We start from the raw sequence: 15,489 nt of genomic DNA on the forward strand, positions 1-15,489 counted from the left end.
AACTTACCTCTTCAGGATATCAGAAGCAGCTTTCCGTGTCTCTGCAAATCGGGCATTGGCCTGTGTCAATGCTTTCAGGATGTTGTCTTGTGCTGTCAAGTTCTGCTCCAAAAGTGACACCTCCTGATCATGTTTTTTCAGTTCAGTTGCGAAAAATGCCTGCAAACAAAAAATAAAATTTGCCAGTGCCATATTAATCATACATTGTGTGGAAACAACCCTGCTATGCATACACACCTGAAGATCTTCGCCTTTGTTTCTGGTCACAATTTGCCTGGTGATATCATCCTTTTGAAGCGCATCCCTCAGGTGTGAATGTAGCATCTGCCTCTGCTTCTTCATCTCTTCGACTTTGTCTAGCAGATGAGAGAGCTCCTTCACAACAGCTTCGTTGTTGGGCACTGAAGTAAAGTTTAAAATAAGACTTATGGCGATAGCACAGGCTTACTGCACTTCATCACTCTGTCACATGAGAAACCAACTTGGGAGGCTTGTAGAAAATGTGGCATGTCTACTGAATAGCCACAATTGCTCAGCCTTCAAAACTTGCATGAACCGTGAATTGCGCAATGCTCAACATGGTGAACAGTGCAAATGATGAAACAAGAGAGAGGAGACACAGGACATATATACTATGTGTCCTGCTTGTATTCTCTCTTCTGCACTATTCAGTATGTTGAACAAAAACCAACTAGTCCATTTATGAATTGATACACACGGAATTTCACTTATAAGGGCTGCAGACATTATGTGCTGTAGATATCTAATAGTATCAACAAACAAGTTTCTCTCAACTGAACAGTTTCTTTAGATTTGTGCCAAAATCTGCCTTGAGCAATACAAAAAAAAAAAAAGAAAAAAAAGAAAAAGGTTAATATGTGTCAGTGGTTTTGCATAACCATAGTCAATTATGCTGCAACTGCACACTTGTGATGAAAAGCACTGGTACATTCCCTGTATCATTTTCCCACAAAGCCTTGTTCCATGTCTTGCTTGAATAAATCCTGTGTACCTCTAAATAATGACTTACTTAATCACTGATTTATAGAAAAAAACTGAAGCTAGTCACAAGATTTATACTAAGTGGACATGCATTGAGCTCTGACCAGCTTCAATACGACAGCTGCAATATGTGCATTAAACTTATTGATTATAATTTGCGAAATGAACCTTTGCGATTTCAGGCACCTATCTTCTTTTAAAAGAAAGAGTCAAAAAAAGAAAAGGCTTATAATAGGGCTGTGCGAATACACGGTTAACCTTTCAAATAGATGGTTATTGCTTCATTTGCAATTAATTTAGTCAGTTAGTCACCTCAAGGGCTTAAAGAGGCCCGAACCACTTTTTATCAAAGTTGATGAATGCATTTGAAGTTAAATTAGACTATTTCAGAAATACTTTGGCACAAAAGAAAGGGGATTAGCTGAGGGGCCCAATTTTTATTAAGCATATCATAAGAAGCCAACAAACATTGACACCAAGGATAACATAGGGGAAAATTACATGTACTTACTAAATGAATTAAAGAAATGATAAATTAATGGAAATGAGAGTGGATGAAGAAAATAAAGTAAAGTAAGGAAAGGACACCACCATTCCTGTGGTGTCCTGTCCTCTTCATTGTCCGTGTTCCTTTGCGCTACAATGGCTTCAATACACATGAACCAACTCGGCCAAGAAGAAATTTTATTGAATAGAGAAATTGCAGTTGGCCCTTACTAAAGCTTCCTCTTAAGGGGCCCTGAAACACTTTTTGAACATAGTAAAAAAACGTTGTCAATCTGTTAACGAGGCTCCTGTGAACACGTGAGCTGAATATTATTGCACTACATCCTGCAGAAGATTTACAATCTCATGACAAAAGCAATAAACAGCCACATGCTCTCGCATCCGCAATGTCGTCATCGAAAGCAGTTGGCCCACCAATCGCTACTGGCTGGTTTCATGATCGCGAGAACATTCTCAGTAATACATAATTGCTCATTTTGAGATAAATAAAAGAAAAATGTGTCTGCGACTCAAGAAGACAAAAAATCATTACATCTTTGCACTGCGCAGAGCTGCCTCTGCTATGCGTGACCTCTGAGATGGCAGCATCATGTTGCATAGAGTCGTCTACCACAGCTGTTACGAGGTGCCGCAACGAGCTCTTTGGCCGTTGTAACACTAAACTTTTCATCACGGCATTGCTCTCTTGGCTGCTCCGGTGTGTAGCTTCCAGCGCATTAGCAAAGATGAAAAGGGAGAGAAAGCTGGGTATTAGTGCGATAACTGCACTTATGGGTGAAGGATTCAAAAACGTTTGTGGAATGAGATTCCAGGGAACAACATACTTTAGTGGGGCCACTCTATGATTAGTTAGAAAAGTGTTTGAGGGCCCCTTTAAAGCCACAGAGTGTTCTGCTGTTCCTGTCGTTCCTTTACAGTTCCCGCTGATAACTACGCCGATGCAGACTCTGCTGCTTAGTTTCCATGGACGCTAGCACCACTTTTGCTCTATTTCAGCACACATTTGCAGCACTCCCTGTGCGGTACCCTCCGAGGGCTGCCTGAATTAACCAGTGCATGCCCAGATACGTCCGAAGTAACGAGTTGATGCCATTAAATAATGCACATGTTTGCAGGAACCAGAGGGTGAACCTGAATTATCTGATGTGCTGAATTAACGAGGGTCAAATTAATGAGGTTTTACTGTACAAGAACAGACTGCTGGGCTAGTTGGTTCAAGCAATTCGAGCGGAATAGTTGTAGTTGGTATGACTCCATAGCCGGGTGTAGCATATAATGGCAAAACAAGACAAGGCAAAGAAGGGACGGATGCAACTGCGATTGGTTGGTTCATGATCACAAAACTGCAGTGCTTGAAAACAGAAAAAAAAATAGAGGCGCCTACGAACACACACAGTGCTGTGTGTATGTTTATGTAACTCCCTCTATCCTGTTTCAGACCACTGTAGCTTTGTGTTTGCCAACACAAACAAGGTTGGTGGGAAGGATACGCACAACATAGTGCTTCTACCACTCTTTTAGTCTGCATTACTTTTCCTTCAGCTCGCTTTTCCCCCTAAATGATCAAATGAGCAGCTTACTCACTGCCTAGCTTGTCTGCAGACCATTTCAGTCATCTATACTATAGTCAGTATTTCATTTTAGGCAGCTTGGGAGGAGAGAGAGAGAATAAACAATTTTATTAGGTAAATGCAGCTTTGGAGAGGCATCCTCATTCCAGAATGCCTTGAGCTCGAGCCGCGTCCTGGGCCCTCGCAATCAGCTGTTGCTGATCTTCGAGGTTGGAGCTGGCCAAGGCTCTTTCCCAAAGCTCGTTGGTGTGGTAAGGGTTCAGAGGATCTAATGGTGCCTCTCTGCAACCCCCTACTATGTATGTGCCTGAGGGACCTGGGCTCTACGCAGAAGCAGCATTGCGGAGAGAATTGTGTAGGGGCTATGAGGTGATTTCTGGTTGGGTGGGGGAATGTATTAACCTGTAGAGCTCGGAGGAATCGCTCCTGCTCTCTAGGTAGTGACTTGTGTGGGGGTGCATATGTTCTGCGGGTTAGCTTGTAGTGTTGTGTGATGTCTTGGTACAAGACTAGAGGGTGCATGCGCTCTGGTTCAGATTCCTCGGCCTCAGCTCGGTGGGTCAAATCTTGAGCCACGTGGTTGGCGACCTCATTGCCAGGAATGCCGTGAGGAGCTGGCGCCCAGATGATCATGATTGATCTCATTGGCGGCTTTAGATTTATGATCTTGAGCGTAGTGGTATGAATTCTGCCACTAGCAAAGTTGCGGCATGCCTGTTGGGAGTCGGCCACTATGACTTCAATCTCTGTTTGGGAGAGCGTGAGGGCTATGGCCGCTTCCTCGGCTTGGAGGGGATTGTTTCGGGTGAGCGAAATGCTGCTTCGATGTTCTTTGTTGACGACTACGGTGGCTGTTGCGGTTGCGCGTCTGGGGTTAGACCCCGCATCCGCGTAGGCTGTAGAGGGTAAGGTCCCGTATTGCTTGTGTATGGCCAGAGCCCGGACCTCCCTTCGCTCTGCGTAGTGCACTGGGTGCATGTTGCGAGGTAGAGGACGTACGGTGATGTTGCTCCGGATGGCATGGGGTAAGTTCACAGTCTAAGGCGGCAGATGGCTGAGAGGGGCAGAGAGCCCCAGGCCTAAGAGGATGGACCTCCCCGCTTCCGTAACTGCCAGCCTTCTTCGCTGACTGGATAGAGGTGCCTCGATCAGCTCCTCGGCCGTGTTGTGCACTCCTAGTCGTAGTAGGCTTTCTGTGGACGTACTGATCGGCAGGCCCATCGCCTGCTTATTACCGTTCTGATCACTGCGTTGATTTTCTTGAATTCCGTCGTATTGAGCAGTGTGCATGGAATAGTGTAGGTTACCGTATTTACTCGCATAATGACTGCACTTTCTGTAAAAAAAAAAAAAAAAAAAAAAAAAAAAAAAAAAAAAAAAAAAAAAAAAGGAGAGAGAGAGAGAGAGAGAGAGAGAGAGAGAGAGAGAGAGAGAGAGAGAGAGAGAGAGAGAGAGAGAGAGAGAGAGAGAGAGAGAGAGACAAATTCAGGGGTGCGATCATTACGCGGGTTAAATTTCCCATGAAAAGAAACACTTTCTTTTTTCATCCTGCATTTGCTGCGGGATGAAAAGCAGGCAGCTGCCGCTGTCAGTGCGGGATACCAAAACAAAAATGGCAGCCGGCGGAGCAAGCCTAACGCGCCGAACACGATTATTTTTCTTCTCGTGAGTACATAACGCGCCTTGAAACAGTTTCTTCCGTATCAGCAATAAATAATATTGTTAATATAGTAACGCAGCCATGTTTACTTTGAGGGGACAGAAACAGAGATGGGCGTGCTTAGCTGCCAGTGACATAGAAACACATGGCGGGCACGCTGCAAAAACTGCGGCATTTGTCTTCACTGCTATCCTAATACGGCACATTTCCGCTAAGGGTGGGCGAATATCTTAGTTGTGTTACAAGCGTCGGCTTATGAATAGGGTACACTTCTAACATGTCAGTGCAAACGTGGCCACTATCGTTGCCGCTCGCGATTTGTTGCGTGCCCACAAGTGCAGACGAGAAGAATTGAAAGGTGCCCTTTATGTTGTTGTTGTTGACCAAAACCATTATGAAGACTAAAAATAATAAAGCTGAGACAAGTTTGGTTGTAGCTTTTTTTTTTCATGTAAGTGCAAGAAGTTATGAAAGGAATGAAATGGGGCATCTGCTTAAGAATGTTGGGTGTGTGCAGAACGCTTGGTATGTCTTCAAGAGTCGTTCGCGTAGCATTCAGCAGATGGTAAGCACGATCATCATTAGCTAGACCTGGCAGTGTATTCGTTCCTTAAGAAAATGTACATTTTCCCAAATTCTGCAAGTGGCCAGAAATAGTGTACAATGCCCTGCTGCACACATGTATTGCCGCAGCAAAGCATGTTGTATTTATACCATCTATACTAAATTTGGCTAAAAGTTTGTCTGCTGTAGCCGATAGTCTACTATAGCCGGGTCTGTTAAAGTGGATATTGTCGCAATGATAATAATAAGCAGACCAAACTAAGTGAGGAGAATGCTCCGTTATATTCTGAAGTATGTTGTATGCAGATCTGTTGTAACAGGCGTAGACTGTACAGTAAAACCTCGTTAAACCGTACCCGCTTAAACAGTAGTTTCGGTTTAAAAGTAGTAAAGTCAATTCCTCGACTCAGCGGCCATTGAACATAATGTATTTTGTATCCGCATAAACCGTACCAGCTTATTGCATACGCATCGGTAAAACGTAGCGTTTCCACTTTTCGTCGCGCAAACACGGCGGTGCGTCGTCTCCATCGGGCGGCCCGGCAGAACAACAAGCCTCAGAGATCGGTACAATGGCCTCCAAGCGCCCTGTGCGTTTGCACGTGAAGCCGCATCAACATCAACATCATTGCGACACCGCATGGACGCCGTGCCAGAGAGCGTTGTGGCGTCGTGCAAGCGAGGACACGCATCATGCCGAAGCTAGGATAAAAAAGACGCCGGGTGCTCAGCATAGAAGAAAAATTAGACATTGTCCGTGCTACCGAACGTGACACGAAGAAGTTTCACCATCGTTGCCGCTGTTGTTGGCGAAGTGTCAACTAGCGACAGTGATGAGGACGACACGGAAAGCGACAGCACGGGCTATTCAGGCCCGACAGTGGCAGAAGCTGCGCGTTGCGTCAGCCTCATGAATGCGATCGTCGCAAGAACAGGGGCGCGATAACGTAACTATTCCAAACGAAAAGTTTTCCAAACTCCGGCGCCCGGCAATGAAAAAGGCGCCCCGGGACTTATGCAGCACTACTGCGCGCGTGCACGGAGAATACGTAACGCCAACGAGGAATCTGCCGTGCGAGTGTTTGCCGAGAGGAGGGGGGCTGGCTGAGAAGCTGGCACGCAGCTTCAGTAAGTTTGAGGCCGCTGTCGTCGTGCTAGGCCACTGCGACATCAGACGAAAATAACACTTACGTCCCGCGAAGTGAATAAATACTGCATGTTTTTTCCCCTTTCATAGCACTCTCTCTGAGTTCCGTTTTCGACAGGTAAGTGGGCGATCTCATGCTATTTCGCTTAAACAGTACTACCGTTTAGTACGTACTTTTTCCGAGCTCCGGCGGACTACGGTTTAACGAGGTTTCACTGTACATTCATTTCTGTGAGAAGGTAAAGAAGTCGGAAAATTCTGTGGCTAAAACAGTAAAAAATTTGAAGATCTCGTGAAGGTTCCACACAAAACAGCCAAGAGAGTCGAAAAAGCCTGACCGTCAAGCAGTGACACTGAGGGCAGTGCTTTGTCCACTTCTTCCAGAGGGCTAGCCAGCAGTTTGAGGTTTGCTGAGTGGGCAGCCAAACTCTTCTGCAGGGCACTGTTAGAATCCGCAGTGCGCTGGTGCACCTCCAGGTACTTGGTAAATTCGGCCGTTAGTTCGGTCACCAGGTTCGAGGGTGCCCGCTTGCCAAACGCTGTGCTATGGGCTGCTTCCTTTTCCCGCTCCTCCTTCAACAGTTGCTCAACTTGTGCAAGGTCCTTGTCTACATTGTGATAGAGCTCCTTCAGGCCTGCAGTAAAGCAGTTGCATAAGAAAGTGGAGAACTGCTCAACTTTGATATACATATAATAAACTTTAGCTAAACCACAACATAACATTTTTGTTTTCCAATGTAAGTTACACTGAAAACCATGAATTTTGTTACCCCCAAGGTAATTTTGTACTGCAGTTTTGATTGAATAGTACATGCACATTAAATGCGTGTAATGCCGTGAGATACAGCATACAGACCAGGGATTCGACGATAAAGCAGATTTTCTTCTCCCCTTATGTGTAACCTGAAATTGGGGACTGGATTCTTAACTCGGCATTGCAAACTATCCAGTGCACTCGTAGCGTTTATTGGTTTCAGTGTCTGAATGATGAATAAATTCAGTTTTTCCGGTGAGCTTGCGGAACACATATTTTTACTCACGGTTGCACCTAGAGCCTGTGTGACAGGTGAAAGAAAAATTAATTCATTTGCATGGATCCATAAAATTAGCTCCATCCTTGCTGCCTGTGTTGACAAGGGCCTCAAATGAGGTGACGAAAATACTAGACAGTGGTGATGGCAATGAAAGGTATGGCAATCGTTTGGCTACAGGAAAGTGGCTGACCTCAGTTTAAGGTTACCAGGAAATGAAGACTTGGTGCAAACACTGACTGCACTTTCGCCTGTCTGTACAACGACGGCACGATGATGGCCGAAATGCCGACCGGCTTTGTCACATAAAAGCATATGTGTATACGCAGTGACAAGCTTTTGTGGTGACTTGAGGAATAAGGACATCGTTTCTATTAGATATGTTTCCTTTTTCCCTATAGTCCCTACTCGAATTTATAAGCAATCCCTACCAAGTTTGCATTACGCTTCCAGTGGCTGTATTGTGCCCTTCCCAATGCGAATAAGAACTTAACATTTTACTCCAAATTAGAAGAATAGTGATAGTCTATGAACACATAACAAAGGCTGACACTGACTTTACGAAGCTCTGATTGATGCACTTAATAATTTCATTTTGTAAAAATTTTTGAATGCTTTTATCATGTCTTGTACAGGGATTCAACTACAGCTGTTCAAAGTTTCAGTTCTAATTCTGTATTCTCATGCTTAATGCCATAGATATAAATTAATTTTGTGCCTTTGCGAGATGATTTAGTCGGCTTCATTACTTTGACAACAAATTTCTTGTGCTTCCTCTAACTGATCCATGCACTTAAATTTTTTCACATGTTAATGGTGTGCAATAAGCTGATATTCCTACAAGGTTTTATTCCAATCCAAATTTCAGTGTTCATTAGGCTATCTTTTTGCACCTCCATGATCTCTGCAGTGTGCTCCAATTATTATAACTAATTTCTTGTAATTTCTCCAGTATGCTGCAAATAACCCACTTTATTTCTCAAATATTTCATTCTGATCTGACTTTTAGTTCTCTTACAACAATCGTTTTATCAAACATCTATCCCAGTGGGTGTTAGGTGCAATTAGAAAGACTAATAATTTTTTCAGAGTCCCAAGATTACCCTAGATTTTCACGACTTCCAATGGAGATGATGTACTTTGTCTCCTATATTCATAATTTCATCTCAATTCGCAGTAGACCATTTAAATTATTTCTTTGCATGCCTTTTCCCATTGCAAAAAATGATCCTAGTAGCGTAAGTAGCATGCATCGTTGTAGCCATGAAATGCCTGTAATAGTTGCCAGAGTCCAGGAAACCATTACAGGTCAAGCTGCAATTGTGGCTTTTAGTTAACTTGACCATCCAACCTATATACGGTCAACAGACTCGTTAATTGACTTCAATTTACATCTTTGCAACATGCAACCAGCATCTATTACAGCAAAGCTCAAGCAGCCTACAAGTTACATAAACTCTTCCTATGATGGCAGCGTCTGGCTCAGCAAGCAATAAGAGAAATGCTCACCTTGAATAGTAAGCACCAAGTCACTGACGGCTGTAGGGCACACACTCAGCCTGGCACAACACTGGACAACTTCCTGTGGCACTGCTTGAGGATCCATTACCAGCATGCTTTTGTCCAGGTTCAGAGATGACAGGAAGGCCCTGTTGGCAAACCACCACGAGTAGTCACTTCAGTGTTTAACCACTGCTACCAATGCTGCACAGTAGAACAGTAGAACTTTGACAATTTCCTGAACTAGTATCACACAATCCAAAGCCAAATTCAGGGTGAACCAGATACAAATGTAATCTACATTTTATCTTTAGCTGCAGTCAAGTAATTTCAGTCAGTCCTTTCCAGTGTTGTAATGTTTAACAAATAAGAATATGTGAGTACAATAGACTCCACTTAAAGGTGCACTGAACCACCCCTCGAGCTTAGTAAAAAAACAGTCTGTGGATAGCATACGCTGCTGTGAACATCTCAGCCAAATTTTGCAGTCGTGCGCGGCGAGTGAAGCTTGCAAGCGGTGCATCAAGCTATCTTACAATTTGTTTTCAACAGAAGCTTTCTCCTCACTCTTTCTGGGGCGGCCATATTTCTACATAAAGCAGATTCCCATATGCGGCAGCTATTGGCCAATAGCTGACACTCAAGAAGGGTGTTTGAATCAGCGCACTTCTTCCAACTGTTACTATGTATGCAGTATTTATAGACACAGTTTAATAAATAGGCTGAAGTAAGCGAAAATTTGCATTTAGAATTTCAATAAGAATTACATACTTTTACAAGTACAGCTATCGTACTACCACAGACTATTGTCTGCTAACGCTCGGCCGCGCTAACCCCTGTAGGATTGAAACTTTTGGCCACGCTGCTCATCAATTTCTTAGCCATCGGATCTCACTAATTTCAATTAGATTTGAACACTCAACTACCCTCGAACCATGCGGACCTTAAGGTCAGACCATGCATACACTTGGTGGCTTGCATTCACTCCTGCCCACTCCTGGTTAGTTGCCTCGGCAGACTTTGGTTCGTAATGAGCTATTGCACAAAATGCGCAATTTGGATGTGGCTACCATCTGCCGGTTAAGTTGGTGCAGGACAAAACTGGTCCACAGCATGTAGCACTGCCCATGAGTGTAAGCATGCACTTCAGCTCTGTCGTGCATAGTTTGCTACTACAGTTGCATGTAGCTGCGTCTGCAGTGTAGAATAGATACCGTGACTGCTGCGGGGTGGTATGATGAGCCAGCCTGTCGAGCTTACTGTGGCTTGCTAAGGACAACAGTGTGCTCTGATTCGTATCTGCAGGTGACATGATTTAAGGACCAAGCACCAACATCTGATGAACAGGTCGTCTGCTTCCAGAGTTGCACATTCTCGACGTGCGTCACAATCTTGGTCGAAGCTCATTATGTTAGCTAGGAATCCTTTCAACGCGAGTCTGGAGTGCAGCATTCATCGCTTAGCTGATGAGCGTGCTGCTGACGTACTCACATGAGTGAAGATGAAGTTTGTTCAACCCTTGAAAATTATGTGATTGCCATAGAGATAAGTGCAAAATGAAATGTGCTACTCATGCCACGTGGTGCTAGAACAGCTGTGCATAGTTATCAAGTACACTGTAGAACAGCAAAGGGTTGAGACACCATGAACTCAACCGTAAGCTTAGGGATAGCCTCCGAGTTTGGCGTATCATAGGCACCAAAATAGGAAGTAGTGGCCTCTATGTGAACATTAAAAATAAAATTTGAACTCCGTGTCATGTTGACTTTCAGCAGGCGGACCATTTAGGGCACCAGCCCGCGCCACCACAGCCTTTGCAATGCAAGGCATTGAAGGACCGGGAGCATCACAAAGGGGATCAAAGGCAATCTTTCACTGCCAATACCTGTGCTTCTGCTGAATGCATTGAGCTACTTTTTGCTGCAAAGCATTTCTGAAATATTGTATTTTTACGTTTCTTAGGTTTCTTCAAAACAGACTTCAGTTTCAGTTTATTCATTTAAAAAAACAATAAGTAAATAACCAATAGTATGCAGACAAGGGTCCCTAAGTCAATGTGTACAAAACGTGGGTTAAAGCAGCAAAGATTTAAAAAAGAAGCACAAGGAATACAAATGAATGCGCGTAATGCAATACATTGGTAAGAAAAAACAAACAAAAAAGTACATGCATCAAAAAGCATAATTATAGAGAGAACATGTTATAGGACATGAAACTATTTACAAAAAGAAATAAAACATCTCAACTCATGTTTGAATACATTCAAAGATGACGCTAGTTTAAGTGAGTGGGGTAGGTCGTTCCATATTTTTAGTGCTGAAAACGAGGATGCCATTTTTCCATAGTTTCTATTACATTTAGGTAATAAAATGTTGTAATCGGGCACAAACCTAGTGTGGTTGGTATTAGTGAGTAATTTGTAGTCCACAAATTCATAAGGAAGCTGTTTGTAACTTAAAAAAGAGAATACTTAGATGATACTTAAAGGGACACTAAAGGTTACCAGAAACTCAAGTTAAAGTGGTAGAGCAATGTTCTAGAACGTCTAAGGCGTCAATATAATCGCGAACAGAGCTTTAGTAACCGAGAAATTGAGGTAAATGCATGACACGATTTGAGACCCCCCAGCGACATTCCGGTACTAGCCCGATGACGAAAGGACTCCTCATAATTTGTGTTACTAATACTCAACTACTCGTATTAAAAATATCATTTCATTCGATTATAAGACGGAAAAAAATGGTACTTGTCTACGTCTATTCGAGTCTAAGAAAAAATAACATTTTGACGTTACCCTTCAGTAATATGGGTGTTCGAAAGGTTTCGTTTTTGCTCAACTCTGCGCGCTCGACTCTGCGCCGCGCACGCTTTGGAGTTTCAGTAGTTTGGTTATCGCGTCGTGCTGTGAGGGTTCTGCTGGGTCGCGAAACTTTCATTTGGAACAAGCAGCGAGAATGCCACGTCCATGTAATGTCGTGGGAAGCCCTCGTTGCTTTCCCGCTCCGCAGAGCCGGTGTCGAGGCCGCCGTCGTAGTATGCAACGACGCCGGCAGCGCGAGCCCTCAGCAGCAGGTCGCGCTCGTCAGTGCTCAAATCGCTGAAGTTGAGCCCACCATCGCGAGCCAATCTGTCGGTGTCAGGGTCCATTGCGACGAGCGTCGAAGTTTGCGTCATAGAATGAAGTACCAGCTTATGGGGGTCTTGCGCTGGAGTTTGAGGTATAGTAGCGGCGCCTGGTTGCGGTGTGGGAAACGACATCTGTGTCGTACCAGCTTGGGTCTTATTGAGCCCTGGCTGTGGCGAAGCACGTTTCTAGGCCAAGTTTTGCATCGATTCGCACTTTTTTATGCCCTGTTGCGAGTGCGAAAAGGCTTGTCACTTCTCACAGACAGCGCCGACCACGCTGCGAGCTCGCCGCAGCCTATAGTTTAACGAAAACGGACTCTCCGTGTGCCGTAGGACGTTATGCTTGGAGCAGCCACCATACTCCCGCTTTCGCTCTGCTGTCGGCTCTGTCTTGGCTCTGTTTCTGGCCGCGCGTTTGCGTTTTGTGCAGAAAAGCTGTACCGCCGTCTGCGGACGCCGTTCTACTCACCGATGGCGCAACGTCACTATGAGATCATGATGTCAGTACTCCTCGATCAGAGGGCGGGCGATTTGAACTGCGCTAGAGGTACGCGGACGCTTCAGAACGCATTTTCTCTTAAAATAAGTCTCTCCTTGGCACGAAACAAGCGTTTCGAGGTTTCTGGGATGATATTTCAACAGTCCACGTTGACTTAATAGTAACCTTTAGTGTCCCTTTAAACAAGACAGATACAGGTAGTATAAAGTTTGCCTGGAGTAGCGGGAGAGCATTTGAGTAAAAGGAACTGTTGGTGATTATGCGAATAGCCTGGTTCTGTATGTGTTGAATGGATGAGAGGTGGCAGTTATACTTGTTTCCCCAGGAAGCAATACCATGGGTGACACAAGTATAAATGAACACGAAGTATAAAGATAATAATGTGAGTTCTGAAAAGAATGCATATGATTTTATGAGAGCGCTTATGCCAAAAGCTGTTTTCTGCTTAACAAACGCAATATGATTAGTAAATTTCAAGCGAGATTCTAATTTTATGCCAAGGAACAACACACAGTCCGCTGCAGGAATAAGGAGACTGTCTAGAGTTACTTGGGGTATACACGGCACGATCTTCTGCTTTGTTTTAAATAACATGAACCGAGTTTTGAGAGGGTTTAAAATTAAATGATTTAACTGACACCATTCAACAACTTTCACTAGTTCATTGTTCAGTTTAAAGAGTAAGGTTGATAAAGAGTTATCACACATGGAAATAGTGGTATCATCAGCACATAAAATAGCATTAGAAAGGTCAAGAACATTGGGTAAGTCGTTAATGTAAATGCAAAACAACAAGGGTCCCAGTATTGAGCCCTGTGGTACCCCTTGACTAATAACTTTCCACTCGGAATAAGCGCCCCCTACACAGACTGTCTGCTCACGGTCATGTAAGCAATCTTTAAGAAAAGTAAAAGCTGGACCTGTTATACTTAAAGATTCTAGTTTGGCAAATAAAATGGTATGAATAACCAAATCAAAAGCTTTAGTAAAATCTAAAAATACTGAGCCAACAAATTTACCACTGTCAATAGAACACCTTATGTAATCGGTTAATGCAATAAAAGATAAGCTGGTCGAACTGCCAGGACGGAAACCGAATTGGCAAGATTTCAACAACTTAAACTTTGGCGGACAAACCGGACATTGGCGGAAAAACTACGGAAGTCTTGCAACAATGGGCGGATGAAGTAAACAGCCGCCATCGCCACCAGCAGCAGCGCGGCGTCTATGGCGGTGTGGCGACGTTGTGGCACCGGCATTTTGCGTTTCCATTGTCGCAAAGTTACATTAATTAAAGGCTGCATTTTCATTTTGTTTCAAAATGAGTGGAAGCCGATGTCAATTCACCGTCACCTTCAAGAAAAAGGCGATTTAGTACGCGGAAGCCCACGGCAACCTGGCAGCACAGCGCGAACTTGAAGTATCCGAAAAGAGCATTCGGTAGTGGCGGAGGCAAAAGCAACGTATTACAACTTGCAGCAACCAAAAGAAAACGTCATTTCGTGCCGGATCGCAGCGGACTGCACAACTGGAAGGCAAGGTTGCGGAGTCCGTCCGAGAGCTGCTTGTAGGATTGCTGCCTGTGACTGCCGAATGCATCCGTTTGAAAGCGGTAGAGATTGCACGCACCTATGGACTGGGCAGCGAGAAGCACTCGTCATCCGACTCTGATCAAAGGCGTTGCTCTGATTCGGAGTAGCGCTTGTGCACTTCGTGCCCTTCTGTGTACTGTACACCCTGCCAATTTTTAACAGTATCACGCGACCATCGACCCGCGTGTTTGTCAGCACCTTGTCATCACGGCACGGAGCGGCGGAATAGCGAAAGTAAGGGCATGTGTACACATGCGCGTATCTCGTTTGTTTTGCTGCTCAGCGCCGTTAATAAGGTGCTGACAAGCACGCGGGTCGATGGTCGCGCGATACCGCTAAAAACTTGGCCAGGTGCACATGTGAGCAGCATTTAAATAAATACTGTCACCATTGTGCAACCCCCTCAGTCGCATTTGTTTCACGGTAAGGGTGTCATGTCTTTCGGTACTTTTGCCATTGAAAAATATTTTTTTTTTTCATTTTGAGAATTCGCTAGTTGGGGGATTGACCTATATTCTGGTCCGACCTATAGTCCGGTTTTTACGGTAGTCAAACTGTGCTTACTTAAACAGTAGTTTCATTTTAAAAGTAGTAGAGTCAAATCCCCGACTCAGTGGCAATTGAACATAATGCGTTTTGTATCCACATAAAGTGCACCAGCTTATTGCGTACGTATCGGTTAACACGTAGTGTTTCCACTTTTCATCACGCAATCACGGCGGCACGTTGTCCCCATCGGGTGGCCCGTCAGAACAACAAGCCTCAGAGATCGGAACAATGGCTTCCAAGCACCCTGTGCGTTTGCGCATGAAGCCACATCAACATCCTTTCGGCGTCGTGCAAGCAAGCACTGGCGTCACGCCGAATGTTGGATAAAAAACACTGGGTGCTCAGCATAAAAGAAAAATTGGACATCGTTCGTGCTATCGAATGTGGCACAAAGAAGTTGGTGCTGGCACATGACAGGGATCTACTGTTGACTACGGTGTGTGGCATTTGGTAAGCGAAGAAGTTGCTCGGCAGTGCTGCTGCGACACTGAAAAGATGTCGGCTACGAGGTTAGACTTTTCGCCATTGTTGCCTCTGTTGCTGAAGGATTGCCTAACGACAGTGATGAGGACAACACAGAAAGCGACAGCACAGGCGATTAAGTCCTGACAGTGGCAGAAGCTGCACGTTATGTCAGCCTCATGAATGCAATCGTTACAACGAGAACAGCACCCCGCAATGAAAAAGGCGCCCCATGACTTCTGCAGCGCTACCGCGCCCATGCACTGAGAATATGCAACG

General features: G+C 44.5%; 1 protein-coding gene across 2 annotated transcripts in view; it reads right to left on the bottom strand.

Moving 5' to 3' along the window:
* The window catches only part of LOC135916095 (tyrosine-protein phosphatase non-receptor type 23-like), an 84,000-nt gene that overhangs the window by 47,485 nt on the left and 21,026 nt on the right, over positions 1-15,489 (bottom strand). For both annotated transcript variants that reach the window (XM_065449337.1, XM_065449329.1), the window contains exons 11-14: positions 8,992-9,131; positions 6,790-7,086; positions 238-401; positions 8-159 (exon numbers count right to left, since the gene is read on the bottom strand). In XM_065449337.1, coding sequence (XP_065305409.1) covers positions 8-159; positions 238-401; positions 6,790-7,086; positions 8,992-9,131 — 753 coding nt within the window. The remainder of the gene's footprint in view (positions 1-7; positions 160-237; positions 402-6,789; positions 7,087-8,991; positions 9,132-15,489) is intronic.

This window comes from Dermacentor albipictus, chromosome 1, assembly GCF_038994185.2.
Source record: "Dermacentor albipictus isolate Rhodes 1998 colony chromosome 1, USDA_Dalb.pri_finalv2, whole genome shotgun sequence".
Taxonomy (NCBI): Eukaryota; Metazoa; Arthropoda; class Arachnida; order Ixodida; family Ixodidae; genus Dermacentor; species Dermacentor albipictus.